Genomic DNA, 12,712 nt, shown 5'->3' with positions numbered 1-12,712 from the left:
AGGAACCTTAGGGGGCCGCCAGATGTTGCTGGCCTGCAACTCCCATCATCCCCAGTCACTGGCCATGTTGGCTGGGGGCTGTTGGGAGATGGGAGTCCCAACAGCATCTCAACGGGCCACAGGTTCCTCACCTCTTGCTCCTTTACATGGCAAGTTCTTTCTTGCAAAGAGATCTGCCTCTGTGTTGATATGGAGTATGGGTCATTCTTGACTGAAGCTTCGGGGGTATGCAATCGCATCTAAACAGCATGCATTTGGTAAAACAGCCTCCCCACCTGCCTCTGCCTTGATGGAGTTGCCACATTCAATACACTTGACAGTTCTATGCTGCCCTCTTTCCCTGGATGCAGAAACGCTCATAGTGTCCAAAAACTGCTAGGATGCTTTTGCCTTCAAAGAGGTAAACTTTGCATCTCCTCCCCCTTGGGATACTTGGAACGGGATCCTAGCCTGTCTTAGATTTATGGCTGGCATTTCATTTCTGCATCCACTGGAGCTTAAGTGAAGACATAAGAGGTGTTTGCGCGATGTTTCTTTCTTGGTTGTCCAGCAGCTTTCTTGGCAGAACCTAAAGAACAAATGTAGCAAACTGGGAAGGGAGAACAAACTTCCTCCTGGTTGATGGTGCAGCTGTCTCTTACTTGAGCAAGCCATGCGAATTGTTTTTGCGACATGCTGTTTCGTCTGTCCAAATGTTGCATATGTATTTTTGCTGTATGCCAAGTAATTCCAGTCCAAGTTGATGAGAAAAATCCTAATAGTGTGATCTTTTACTTGTCTGCTCAGAAGTAAGCTCTATGGAGTTCACTGGGGCTTCCTCCCATTGCAGTCCTACAAAGGATCCAAAGGTCAAACTCTGTTTGACTCTAAGACTTGGAGCAGGAGTAATCAGTATGGGGTCCTCCAGAGGGTGTTGGATTACAACTCCCAGCAGCCTCAGCTACCGTGGCCAAAGGCCAGAGATGATGGGAGCTGTGATCCAACAACATCTGGAGGATGCCATGTTGACTGCTTCTGGCTTAGAATCTAAGCAAACCACACCAAAGTTCAGCATTAGCAAAGAAGGGAGCCTGTACCTACTCTAGTAGCAGACATAAGCCACACGTTTCAGGTCAGATAAAGTGAAGAGGCTGGCTTTTTAACAAACCCACGCATCACTGCTAGAGGAACACACCATCTTACAGTGCACATTTTTCTCACCAGCCTTGCTTAGAAGCATACACCTCAGCTCTTGAAACCTGAATGAGAGCGTTCCTCTACAGCAATCTTTCCTAACCATGTGCCCATAGATACTGTTGAACTATAACCCTCATCGTCCTTGGCCTTTGGCTATGCTGCCTGGGGATCACAGAGGCTGTGTTGTAGCAGTGTCAGGGGATGTAAGGTTGGGGAAGGTTGTTCTACAGCCTGGATAACGACCTCCAGGTGACGGGCCAGATCCTGGATTTCCCCACCCACAGTGGGCAGGGTTGCCCACCTATCCATCACTTGATGTCACCATGATTCCAGGTAACCCATTTATCATTTGCAACATGGGTTCAGATCCAGCTATGCTGCAAAGGAAGATCCAGGTTGACCCAAGTGGAGCTTTCAGTCCGTGCTGATCAGTGACTTCAAGCCCTGCTTTCGGCAGGGGTTGGTTAATTTCCTGCATTCCCCATTATGGCTATCTATTTACTTGTTTCATGTTTGAGGCACCGCAAAGTGATTTCTCCACCAGGACTTCTGCAGCACAGCCATATCCTGGTGTCTGCTAGCCCCTCTTGGTTGCTGTGTCCATACCTGATATGGCATCTGGTGTGGGGCTGTTGCTCATAGTTTGGGGGAAATGGCCTTGTGGAGCCTAATTGGGGTGGAGACTTTCCACCACCTGCTCTACAGCTTCATCAACGTCAGTGGAGAAAGCCGTGGAGGAATTTCAAAATGATGCCATTGCCTGTTCACAAAGTGCTGTGCCAAAAGGGTGGCAATCCAATTGTGTTCGCTGTCTAAGGTTACAGCTTGTTTGGCAAACTGCAGAATTGGGCACTGTTGTGCCGCTCAAGAGGCTTCTACTGCGTGGAAATGGGAGTGACAAAGCCGAGGGCTGAGCAGGTGGGGAAGCAGGCAAGTAACTGTAAACTGTGGTTTGCCTGTCTTCCATTTGGAAGCTCCCAACTATGGTTAGCACAAACTATCTGGGTGCCATCTTTGTTTCCTCCATTTCTTGGAAGGTGGAGGCAGATGAAATTGCCCAAATGTTAAAAATGCTCCACTGTCCACAGGGAACACCAGCCAAGATTGAACGCAAACAATGCATAATGCTTTAGAAAGATGTTTAGCTGTTGGCCGTGGCAAGTCTCCACACCTTTGCTGTCCAGATGACACTGCTAAGGGGGTGCTTTCTGGCAGTCGTGTAAGACTGTAGTTGGAACTTCTTATGTGTGGAAGCAGCCTCTTTTGGACTCTTCAAGAATTCTGGCCTCTATAGATTAAAGCTGACACTTAAATTGCTTCCAGAAAACAACATGTAGCCAATGCAAATGTTGGAATTGTAATGTTCCATGAGCACCTGCCCACCCAGTCAGGAAGCAGGTTGTTTCATTCCACACCAGCTGAAGATTCCAGTCGCTCAAGAAGTAGCCCCATGGAATTACTTTATTCAGATTTTTTTTGCCTTTTGCTTTTGGGGAGGCCAAAAGGAACGGACGTCCACTCTCTCAATGAAACTATTTTCACCAGATGTGAATCTTCAGAAAGAATTTTGAGAGTTCCAAATGAAATGCCACATTTAAAAGCTCCACAGCCCACAATAATTTGGTGAACAAACCTCATGCCCATGTGGAAGTGGGCGAATGAGCAATGACTTGGGGGTTGGTTTTTTTCTTTCACCCAGCAAACCCACAATTGCTGATTTGGATGGACTGTGCAGCTTTCTTACAAACCAGCATGTATTTGCTTTATAGCTGTTTGGTACAACGTCCAGTATTCGTCCACAGAGCCATTCATATTTACACATCTGTTGGGAGCAAATGCTCAGTGTACGTGAAAAGGTTGTTGCCTTTTCCGGGGAGCAGGGGTGCCAGAATTATTTAAATGAATGCAAATTTGAAATTGTCCATTGATGACTGTTAAGGCTGAGTAGAAGAAACAAATTGCTTGAACTATCTAGTCAGCCTAGATAAAGCTATCTAGAAGAAACCCCTAGTGACTGATCAGTTATTACTATCTACAAGTAAAATTTGGAGAGGTAGATCACATCCCTGTCTAGAAATATTTATTTATTGATTCCCTGCAATGGACTGTGGGGTGATGCAGGGGCTGTTAAATATTTGGGAAACTGAGCATCCTGATTGTTTGGAGCTGGTGTTGTTCTGCAGGGCCAGTGCAAATTCTGGCAAATGCTTTTATCTGAAGCTCTGTAGTAAATAAAGGATGCCTTCACAGCAAGTCTGCATGTTCTTTCTCCTTGTCAGACAAAACAGATCTTTCCGCAAATATTAGGCCTGATCTGTGTAATATGTGTGCCATCTGGAAAGCCCTTGTCTGCGTTCCATATATCCCTGGTTGTGTTTTCTGCAGTTTTGGCATGCGTTGGCTCATTTTGTGGTTCGGGTGTCAAGGACATCCATTGCTCGTGTGCAGTTGTCAATACACGAACGGCCCAGCCTAGCGCACATGGAAAGTGCATTGAAATGTGACTGGACATGCTTGGAAAGCTTTGCTGGGGAATGGAGAACCTATGGCTCTCTAGATGATCCTAGGCTACAAGTCCCGTCATCCTTAGCTATTGACCTTGCTAGGTGGGGACTGATGGGAGCTCAAGTCCAACAACAACAAAAACTGGGCTGGCAACCAGTGCACTGTTTTTTTCTTGAAGTGTAATTGTGTTCAGCAGGACATACTATTCATAGAGTCATAGAATTACAGAGTTGGAAGGGACTATGAGGGTCATCTAGTCCAACCCTCTGCAACGGAGGAATCTTTTGCCCAATGTGGGGCTCAAACCCACTATCCTGCGATTAAGAATCTTATGCTCTATTGATTGAGCTTAAAAATGTTTGTGTGTTGGAACACCTTTAAAGAAAGCACCTATCTAGGGTTGCCATATTTCAAGAAGTGAAATCCCCCCCAAATGAAGTTTTTAAGCTATTCCTTAGGAAATTTGCCCCCTCCATCAACAGTTCCCATATGCATTTTCCCAGTCATTTTAACCGATTTCCAAAAAAATTCGCCCAAATGGCATTCTGGACGGCAGCCCTAATTTACGTATGACAGCTCTCATTTATACTAACACTCATGTAGTATGTAGTCTCAAGGACTTTTGGAATAATAGGCTCTATAATAAAGATTATAGAGAAAGGCAGCTGTGGCACATCCTTTGGATTTAGCCTAACAGTTCCCTGGTGCACAAAAGCAGGCGATACCCCTATCACAGCAGAAAACACAAAATTTGGCTAATATGCGCACATTTTAAAAAGTTGTGTGTGTGTGTGTGTCTGGGTTCCCTGATTGATCAGGGTTCCTAGGTGCGCACACAAGTGTTTAAAGACACCTGTATATTATACAGGCTTTCCTTCTTAAATGACAGAGCAAAGATGGGGAGACTAGTGGCTCTCTAGATGATGTTGAAGGAGTCTCCCTCCCATCAACCCTGACTATTGGCCAGCTGTCTGAAGCTGATGGAGTCTTAACAACATGTGGAAGGCCACTGGTTCCCCATCCCTGGGCTAGAGCCATGAAGGTCACAGTGAAGGCATGCAGTGGGTGAAAAGAGAGTTTCCAAAGATGTCCCTCAGACATGGAGCAAGCCTAGCTTTGCAACTGAAGTGCCAGGTGGGCCTGTCTAGGAAGAGAATCTATCTCTCATTGAGTGTGCCAAGTGGCATGTTGCAGTCTTCATGAAGAGCCAGCCTGTCAGACCAGGCATAGCCAGCTTGTGCTTCAGATCTGCAGAACTACACCAAACTATAAGCCTGAGATTGATCCTGGAGCAGAAACATTCATTCAGGCTCAATGCAGTGAGGAACTGACAGAGTGGCCCTACTCTGAAATGTTGCATGTCTTCATCCTAAGTTACACGTACGCACACAAACACAGAGGGGGCAAACACAGGCTGTTCACATTCACAGGTTCAGCCCACATTGGGACTTACAGATCCCACCACTGGAAATTTCCACAATTCCTGCTTTCCATACTACAAAAGGAGTAGGGACAAAAGCCATACCACTCTGCCAAACAGCAGCTGTTCTTCCTGTTTTCAGTGCGCCATATGTACAAGGCCTCAGTTAGATGGGGTATGCTGGCAGGCAAAACCATATTCCAGTTTGCAGTATGCCTTTTTATTCCTATTTGTATCCTAATTTACATGCATATACAGGCACCGAAACGAGCAAACTCAGTAAAGAAATTGTGAAGAGGGGGAGGCGTAGTAACCAGATTGCAGAAGTTAGGAAGTGGAACATCTTGTCATTTTGCCCTGCAGGGTTGTTTTTGTTTTTGCACATAGAGATTTCTTTAGGCATAAGCTCTATGCAACTTGGGGCCCGGATTTCTGAAGAAACACATGCTTTTTGTATAGACCTGCTCATTTGCTAAGATCACTGGAGCAGGCTTTTCTGGTGGAGCTACTGCTAGTTGAGGCACAGGGTGTGACAGCCCAACGGAGGGCCTTTTCTGTGTTGGCACTTGGTTTCAGGAACTTCCTCTTCTCTAAAATGAGGTAGATGCCAACCGTGATGAACTTTTGATGCAGGCCTTCCTGTTTATTCTGGCATTTGCTGGCTACTAATTCTAAGCTCAGAATAATATACATTGCTGGTTATGGAGGATGTAATTTGTCTGTGGTTTCTAACGTTTTAATATGTATCTGTTCGTACTGGAATGAAGAAATATCATACCACCATTCTGATTTTATCTGCACGATGTGTTGTTAGCCAGTCTAGGGTCCTTCAAGAGGAAAGGCAGAATAAAAGAATTGTTGTTGTTATTAGGCGACTTCCAACATATATAAAAACATAATATTCTATGAACCACTCAAATATTATTCAGTTGATGAGCAGTATATATAAACTCTTAAAGTAAACAAAAGAATAAATATTTTTCAGCGAAGTTTGACTGTGGAAGAGGAAGAAACCGTTTTGACTGCAACACATGATTAGTTATTTGAAGGCCCAGCTCAAAGTTTGTGTAGGCCTGTGGGCAAAAGACAGCAGATTGGTCAAATACTCAGCCCATCAACCTGCCTCTCTGTTCTACAACCACCTACGAGAATCTCTGAAGTAGGGCTGTCAAATTCTCTTTTCTTAAATGAGTGAAGGAGGTGGAGTTTCAGGGCTGGAGTTTGAGCCAGTCCTATTTAAGCACCCTTTTTGTTGTTGTTGGGCAGCGGGAGATGCTTCCATGTTTGTTTCATTGCATCTTAGCTGAGTATCTTGTTTGGAAATTAACAATTTGTATCCCTTTACTTCTAGTGATGGGATCCCTCCATACAGACTCGGGAGCAAAAAGCAACTCCAGCGGGAAATACATCGGAGCGTCAAGGCCAACGGTCAAGTTTCTCTACCTCACTTTCCAGTAAGTACTTGAGTTTGTTCAGGCATAGAGAGAACCCATCAAGACTTACTTGCCCTAAAAGTGTGCTAAGCAAAACTGGGAAGAGAGAAGCCCCTAGAAATGGCAGTCTACCAAAATGCAAACGCAACACGCTGGCTAATAACTTGTTAGTAAATATATAATCGGCATGATGTCATTCAAAATATACGAATAAACCACTTCAAAACTCTGTGTGTGTGTGTGTGTGTGTGTGTGTGTGTGTGTGTGTAATACAATTCATCTCACAAAATATACAAGTAACTGCAACTTGTTATATGTATCAGAGTCAAACAAAGATCACTTCATCAACAGCTACATTATCCAGTGATACCCACTAGTATGATCTTCACTAGTATGTATATTTCATTGATAATTATTCGCTGATAAAGACTTTATTCCGAAACAGTTGAACTATTCCGAATGCACTGTCCTTTCCAGACTTTTGTGAGACGTCTTCCTTTGAGAGACGGTTTGGCGTTCCTCGCTATTCATTGGTTGTTTGAATCTTTGTTTGACTCTGATACATATAACAACTTGCACTTACTTGTATATTTTGCGAGATGTGTTGTATTAGATAGATAGATAGATAGATAGATAGATAGATAGATAGATAGATAGATAGATTTGAAGTGGCTTATTTATATATTTTGAATGATTATATTTTGAATGAATATATTTACAAACAGTTATTAGCCAGCGACTTGCATTTGCATTTTTGTAGATTGTCGCATTTTGCAACACAGGGGTTTGTGTTTCCTAGAAATGGCACAGCAGGCTCACTGCCCACTTCCTGTGAATGGTGCTTACCTGGGGCAACTGGACTCATCTTCCCTGGAGGCAGTAGCGATGGAGTTCCACGCTTCTTCCAACCAGCATAAGGGGACATAGGAAACGGCCCTGTTTGTCCATCCAGCCTAGTTTTGTCTACTCTGATTGGCAGCAGCTCTTTGGGGTTTCAGGCCAACAGCCTTTCTTATCACCCGACTATCTGTTTTTCTTTTTACACTTGAGATGGAGGTTCTTCTGCATGCAACACACATCCTCTTTCATGGGGGCTATGTTTCCTCTCCAGCTTTTTTGCTCTTTGTGTTCTATGGACATAAAAACTTCTCAGAGGCAAGATAGGCCATGTCATTAAGCTTCCTTCATAGTGTGGCAGCGGCAGTAGGGATTGAAGCCAATTTCTGTTCATATCTGAGCTACTTTGTCCAGTCATGGCACTTCGATAAGGTTTTGCAATCTCTAGATGAATTTAGCCTTGATGCCTTTTTGAGCCATTCCTTGTTGTTGTTTGCTTCAATATAGGAGAGAGATGGAATGCTGATCCGTTGGGTGGTGTTTGGTTTGGCTTGGTTAGAATGCAAAGTTGCATCAGCCTAAAAAAAAAAGAGGAGGAAGGAATGTACAAGATGGTGGAAGACAGATCCAAGCATCCCTCCCTCCCTCCCTCCCTTCCTTCCTTGTATAGCTAAACAAGGTACCAGGTGCCTTACACCATCAGTTATCCAACATGTTTAGATAAGCTTCCTAAAAATGTACTTCCAGAGTTTCATTCCTGGTGCACGAGAAATTCTTTCTAGGTTTAAACCTGAAAGTTTCCCGCCTGCCTCTTTCCCCTCAATGTTTCCTTTTTGCTGGCTACGAAAAGCCTGTATTCATGGCACTCTGAGTACCATATGCGAAGGGCAGTGGGCAGGTCAAAAGGTTACCTGGCTGTTTCCTTCATACTCCGCCCTGTGAGCTTCTAGACTAGGTATGGGCAAGCCTGTGGCCAGGGGTGGACTTTGGTAATAAGACACCCTGTTGTTGTTTAGTCATTTAGTCGTGTCTGACTCTTTGTGACCCCATGGATCAGAGCACGCCAGGCACTCCTGTCTTCCACTGACTCCCGCAGTTTGGTCAAACTCATTCTGGTAGCTTCGAGAACACTCCAACCATCTCGTCCTCTGTCGTCCCCTTCTCCTTGCCCTCCATCTTTCCCAACATCAGGGTCTTTTCCAGGGAGTCTTCTCTTCTCATGAGGTGGCCAAAGTATTGGAGCCTCAGCTTCACGATCTGTCTTTCCAGTGAGCATTCAGGGCTGATTTCCTTCAGAATGGATAGGTTTGATCTTCTTGCACTCCATGGGACTCTCAAGAGTAACCTCCAGCACCATAATTCAAAAGCATCAGTTCTTTGGCGATCAGCCTTCTTTATGGTCCAGCTATACATCACTACTGGGAAAACCATAGCTTTAACTATACGGACCTTTGTTGGCAAGGTGATGTCTCTGCTGAGAGAGGACAAAATTGGGCGCCCCTCCTAAATAATCCTTATTTTTACAAGTATTGAGTAGATACCACTATAAGTATAGGATGATGATGATGATTTCTTGTGTCCCCCATCTCTTCATCCTGGGGGGACGGGACCACCCGCACCACCCTAAATCCAGGCAGAAATGATGGGAGCTGAAGTCCCATAGTGTCCAAAGTGCTGCTGTTATAGAAGCACCTGCCAAACAGTAGGCCTCTGAATCCCAAGTGAGGATGGTGGTCTTGCACTCAGGTCCTGCTCTTGCAGTCTTCTTATGTTGTCACCTATCTTTTACCCCATTGGAAATTGGATGCCAGACTTGACGGACGTTTGATAATGATCCTGCAAGACTTCTCTGTATGTTCTTTCTTGTTTCCATTTTCCTGTATGACTCCTTTTCCAATTTGACATACTTCCCCACTCCCCTCTGTGTTTTCTTTTCACACTGGGCTCCATGTGCCCAGCCACCATTGGAAAGATGAATTCTGGGTAGAACTCCCCCTCCTCTTCCTCTTCCCAAACACTGCCTCTTTTTTGAGGACAATGAATATGGACTTGCCTTCTGGTATGTTTGCACCATGTTGATTAGCTCTGAAGAACTGATATGAAGTGTCCGCCCTCCTACCCATTTTAAGCCACATGAATGGAAGGCTAGGAGGGAAATTGGGGGGGGGGAGACCCTTCTTAAATCTCTCCCCTAACTTCCACAGCTGCTTTCCCCCCTTCCTTTCTTTTTTTTCTAAAAAAATGGATCATGCTTTTCATTTTCTGGTCTGCTCCAGGACGTCAAAGAGAGAGAAACACACCAGGAGAAATCCTGTGTTCATTGAAGTCACTGGGAGTTCTGCTATTTGTTTGAGCGGAGCCAGGATTTCTACCACTACTTACAACTTCTTGGCAGGAAATAGGCATCCCAGCTTCTGCAAAGGAAAGAGGATATTTGTACCAAATATGTGCCTCCAAAAATTAAAAATAAATAAAAAACCCAGTGTTTTTCCTGCCTCTTGGTTTTCAAGGAAAGCAGCTAATCTTGTTCTATATATTTTGGAAGGTTGGCTTGCCCTCTCCTGTAAAGTACAGAAGATTTGAGGGAGATGCTGGTGTGATTCTTCTAGCGAGGCATTTCTCTGCAAAACTGTTTACCCAGACAAGTGCTAACCTATCTTGTCTCATGATTTGTGTAACCAAATCCCTCTCCTTATGTAGTAGAGAAAACATTAGTAGATACGTAGGCAGATTGATAATTTGAGGTGTACAGAGATGTTTTGTGTATGTGTGCGCTCTCTCTTTATTTATTTATTATATTTCCCTATCCCTTCCATAAAGAAAGTTCTATAGCCTCCGCTTGTAAATTAGATTATTTTGTCCTGGGGCGTGCAAATCGACTTTCTCTGTAAGGCAGTGCTTTGATCAGGGAACTGAATAGAGCCAGCTTGTGTAAGAGTGACAATTTCCAGCAGAGTGGCCTTTTTCTACCCTCACATCATTTCTGAAGCTAAGTGGTTGCAGGAGAGAGAGAGAGAGAGAGAGAGAGAGAGAGAGAGAGAGAGAGAGGCAGAGAGAGGCCCCACCTCATCTCATGGGTAGTATGTGAAAGAGCTGGCAGTTCGGATTTCTGCTTTAAAAAATAAAAAATAAAATAAAATGTGTGTTTGTGTGTGCCTGCCTGCAGAATTTAAGGGTAAAGGCAAAAAGAATTGGAGGGGAGGGGAGTACTTGTGGGGAGATGAGAACAGCGATTGTGGGTGGGTGGGGGTCTTTCCTAGCTTCTTTTGGCAGAGATTCTCTCGCCTGCTTTTTTATATTCTACACTTGATTTGGAGATGTTCCCTTTTCCCTTGATAGATCTGCTTGAGGCAGCCACGCTCAGCAGTGTAGCACTGCTTGCCTGCAGCAGCTTCCTTCATTTTCTGTACAAAGAGATGGAGGGCAGGGAGAGGGGGGGAGTGAGAGAGAAAAAGAGAGAGAGAGAGGGAGATCTAGGACACTGTTGAGACAACACTACCTCAAAGGTGCCCAGTGTGTAGCCAGGAAATAAATTACCAGCACTTCTCTGATCTGCAACCGTTTGACTTCTCTTTTTCTCCCCCCCTCAGTTCCCTTCCCTTTCTCCCCCCCCCCCAAACATCTTATTATATTTTTTTTTAATTTCCAACTCCTTTCTGTTTATACTCCACTTTTATTCCTTGAGTTAAAGTCTCTCCCTCCCACCTCGGAGTTTTTCATTTGATGTTTGACAACAGTCTTTGAAGATTTTCTACTTCAGAGTAGTTACTGATGGGCTGGTTGTACTACAGAGAGAACAAGCAGGGTTCCTCGGAGTGCGACCAACTGCTCCTGCCGAAGGCAAGCGCTATTGGGGAGAATGTCACTCCATGAGGCCGCGGCAACGGCTCATAAAAATCCAGAGCAGACCATGCCTGGTTGCGGACTCCTTTTCATCCAAACATGGAGACGCAACCAGCTGAACGGGGCCAGGAATGCCGCATGGGCTGAGCTGCCTCGGCTTCCGCCGCCTGCTAAACATGGCTCGCTGTTTTTGTCCCCGCTCTGTGTAGCGAACCCACCGCCTTCCTAAGGAAATGACCCCCGTGGAACCGGCCACCTTCGCAGCTGAGCTCATCTCTCGGCTGGAGAAGCTCAAGCGGGAGCAAGAGACCATGGACTGCTTGGAAGAGAGGCTGCAGCAAATCACAGAGGTAGGTGGATTAACCCTTTCAGGGGCGGACGCCTGCTGGGCGGCAGCCTCCCTTGGCTAGGAGGGGGGAGGGAGGGAAGGAGGGGGTAGCAGAGGCGGGGGTTCGAAGCGGGATGTTAAGAGATGGCAAGACCACAGGGCTTCTTCGTTCCTACTTAGGGGCAAGCTGTCGATTCTCCTGCCTTTAAAGCCCGAAAATGCGAATGATTCCCTCTTCTCGTGCCTCTTGGTATTTAAAAGACAATAACAGACCTGACCCCCCCCCCCACTTGTAGGTCTGTTATCTCCTCTTCAGGCTGTTAATGCAGAAATGCATAATGTCTGGAGCAGTTTCTCAACCGCCCTTGTTCAGCTCTGCAGACAGGTTGATTGATTGATTGCCCTTCGTGTTTTGCTCTTGAAGGATGAAGAGAAGGAGGGATCTGATGCACCTGCGGGCGCACAGCCTGGCCGAGAGGTTGGGGCCAATCAGCACCCACAGCACCCCCTTGCCCTCTTGCCCTCCGGCAGCTACGAGGACGACCCTCAGGCAATCCTAGACGACCACCTCTCCCGGGTGCTGAAGACCCCGGGGTGCCAGTCGCCTGGCATGGGCCGGCACAGCCCTCGCGCACGCTCTCCGGACCGCCTCCCCGGGGGCAAGTTGCTCCTTGCGCCGGGCACAGCCTCGATCCCCACAGCCTGCGCCCTCATCGGCAAAGGATTTATCACGAAGCAGACCACCAACCACGTTCACCACCACTACATCCACCACCACACCATTCCCAAGACGAAAGAGCAGATAGAAGCGGAAGCTGCCCAGCGAGTCCAGTGTTTATGTGCCGCCGGGGGCAGTGACTATTATTGCTACTCAAAGTGCAAGGGGCACTCCAAGGGGGTGGACCTCCCTATGGCTCCGCTAGAGCCGTTTGGGTAAGTTTCCTCTGGTGGTTGAGCATGGGGAAGGGCAGGTGTCAGAAACTTGGCTATAGTGCTGTGACTCAGGCCGTGCTCTGTAAACAATGGGTAGCTGTTGGTAGTTTATGAAATCGCAAAGAGCTGGGGATTACGGGGAAGAGGAGGAGAGCTGGGGTGCTGTGTGTTTCTGGCATAAGCTAGCAGAACGGCAAACAAGCAGCGATCTTAAGTGCTCTTCTCTTTTCTCTCTCA

The 12,712-nt window shown here is 46.0% G+C and overlaps 1 protein-coding gene across 4 annotated transcripts in view; it reads left to right on the top strand.

Moving 5' to 3' along the window:
- Nucleotides 1-12,712, top strand: part of AXIN2 (axin 2) — a 79,331-nt gene that overhangs the window by 48,450 nt on the left and 18,169 nt on the right. For all 4 annotated transcript variants that reach the window (XM_083427404.1, XM_083427403.1, XM_083427406.1 and 1 more), the window contains 3 exons: nt 6,453-6,555; nt 11,424-11,564; nt 11,967-12,475. In XM_083427404.1, coding sequence (XP_083283530.1) covers nt 6,453-6,555; nt 11,424-11,564; nt 11,967-12,475 — 753 coding nt within the window. The remainder of the gene's footprint in view (nt 1-6,452; nt 6,556-11,423; nt 11,565-11,966; nt 12,476-12,712) is intronic.

The sequence above is a fragment of the Podarcis tiliguerta genome (assembly GCF_965153285.1).
Source record: "Podarcis tiliguerta genome assembly, chromosome: 2".
NCBI classification, from domain to species: Eukaryota; Metazoa; Chordata; class Lepidosauria; order Squamata; family Lacertidae; genus Podarcis; species Podarcis tiliguerta.
This window is presented reverse-complemented; position numbering and strand designations above follow the sequence as displayed.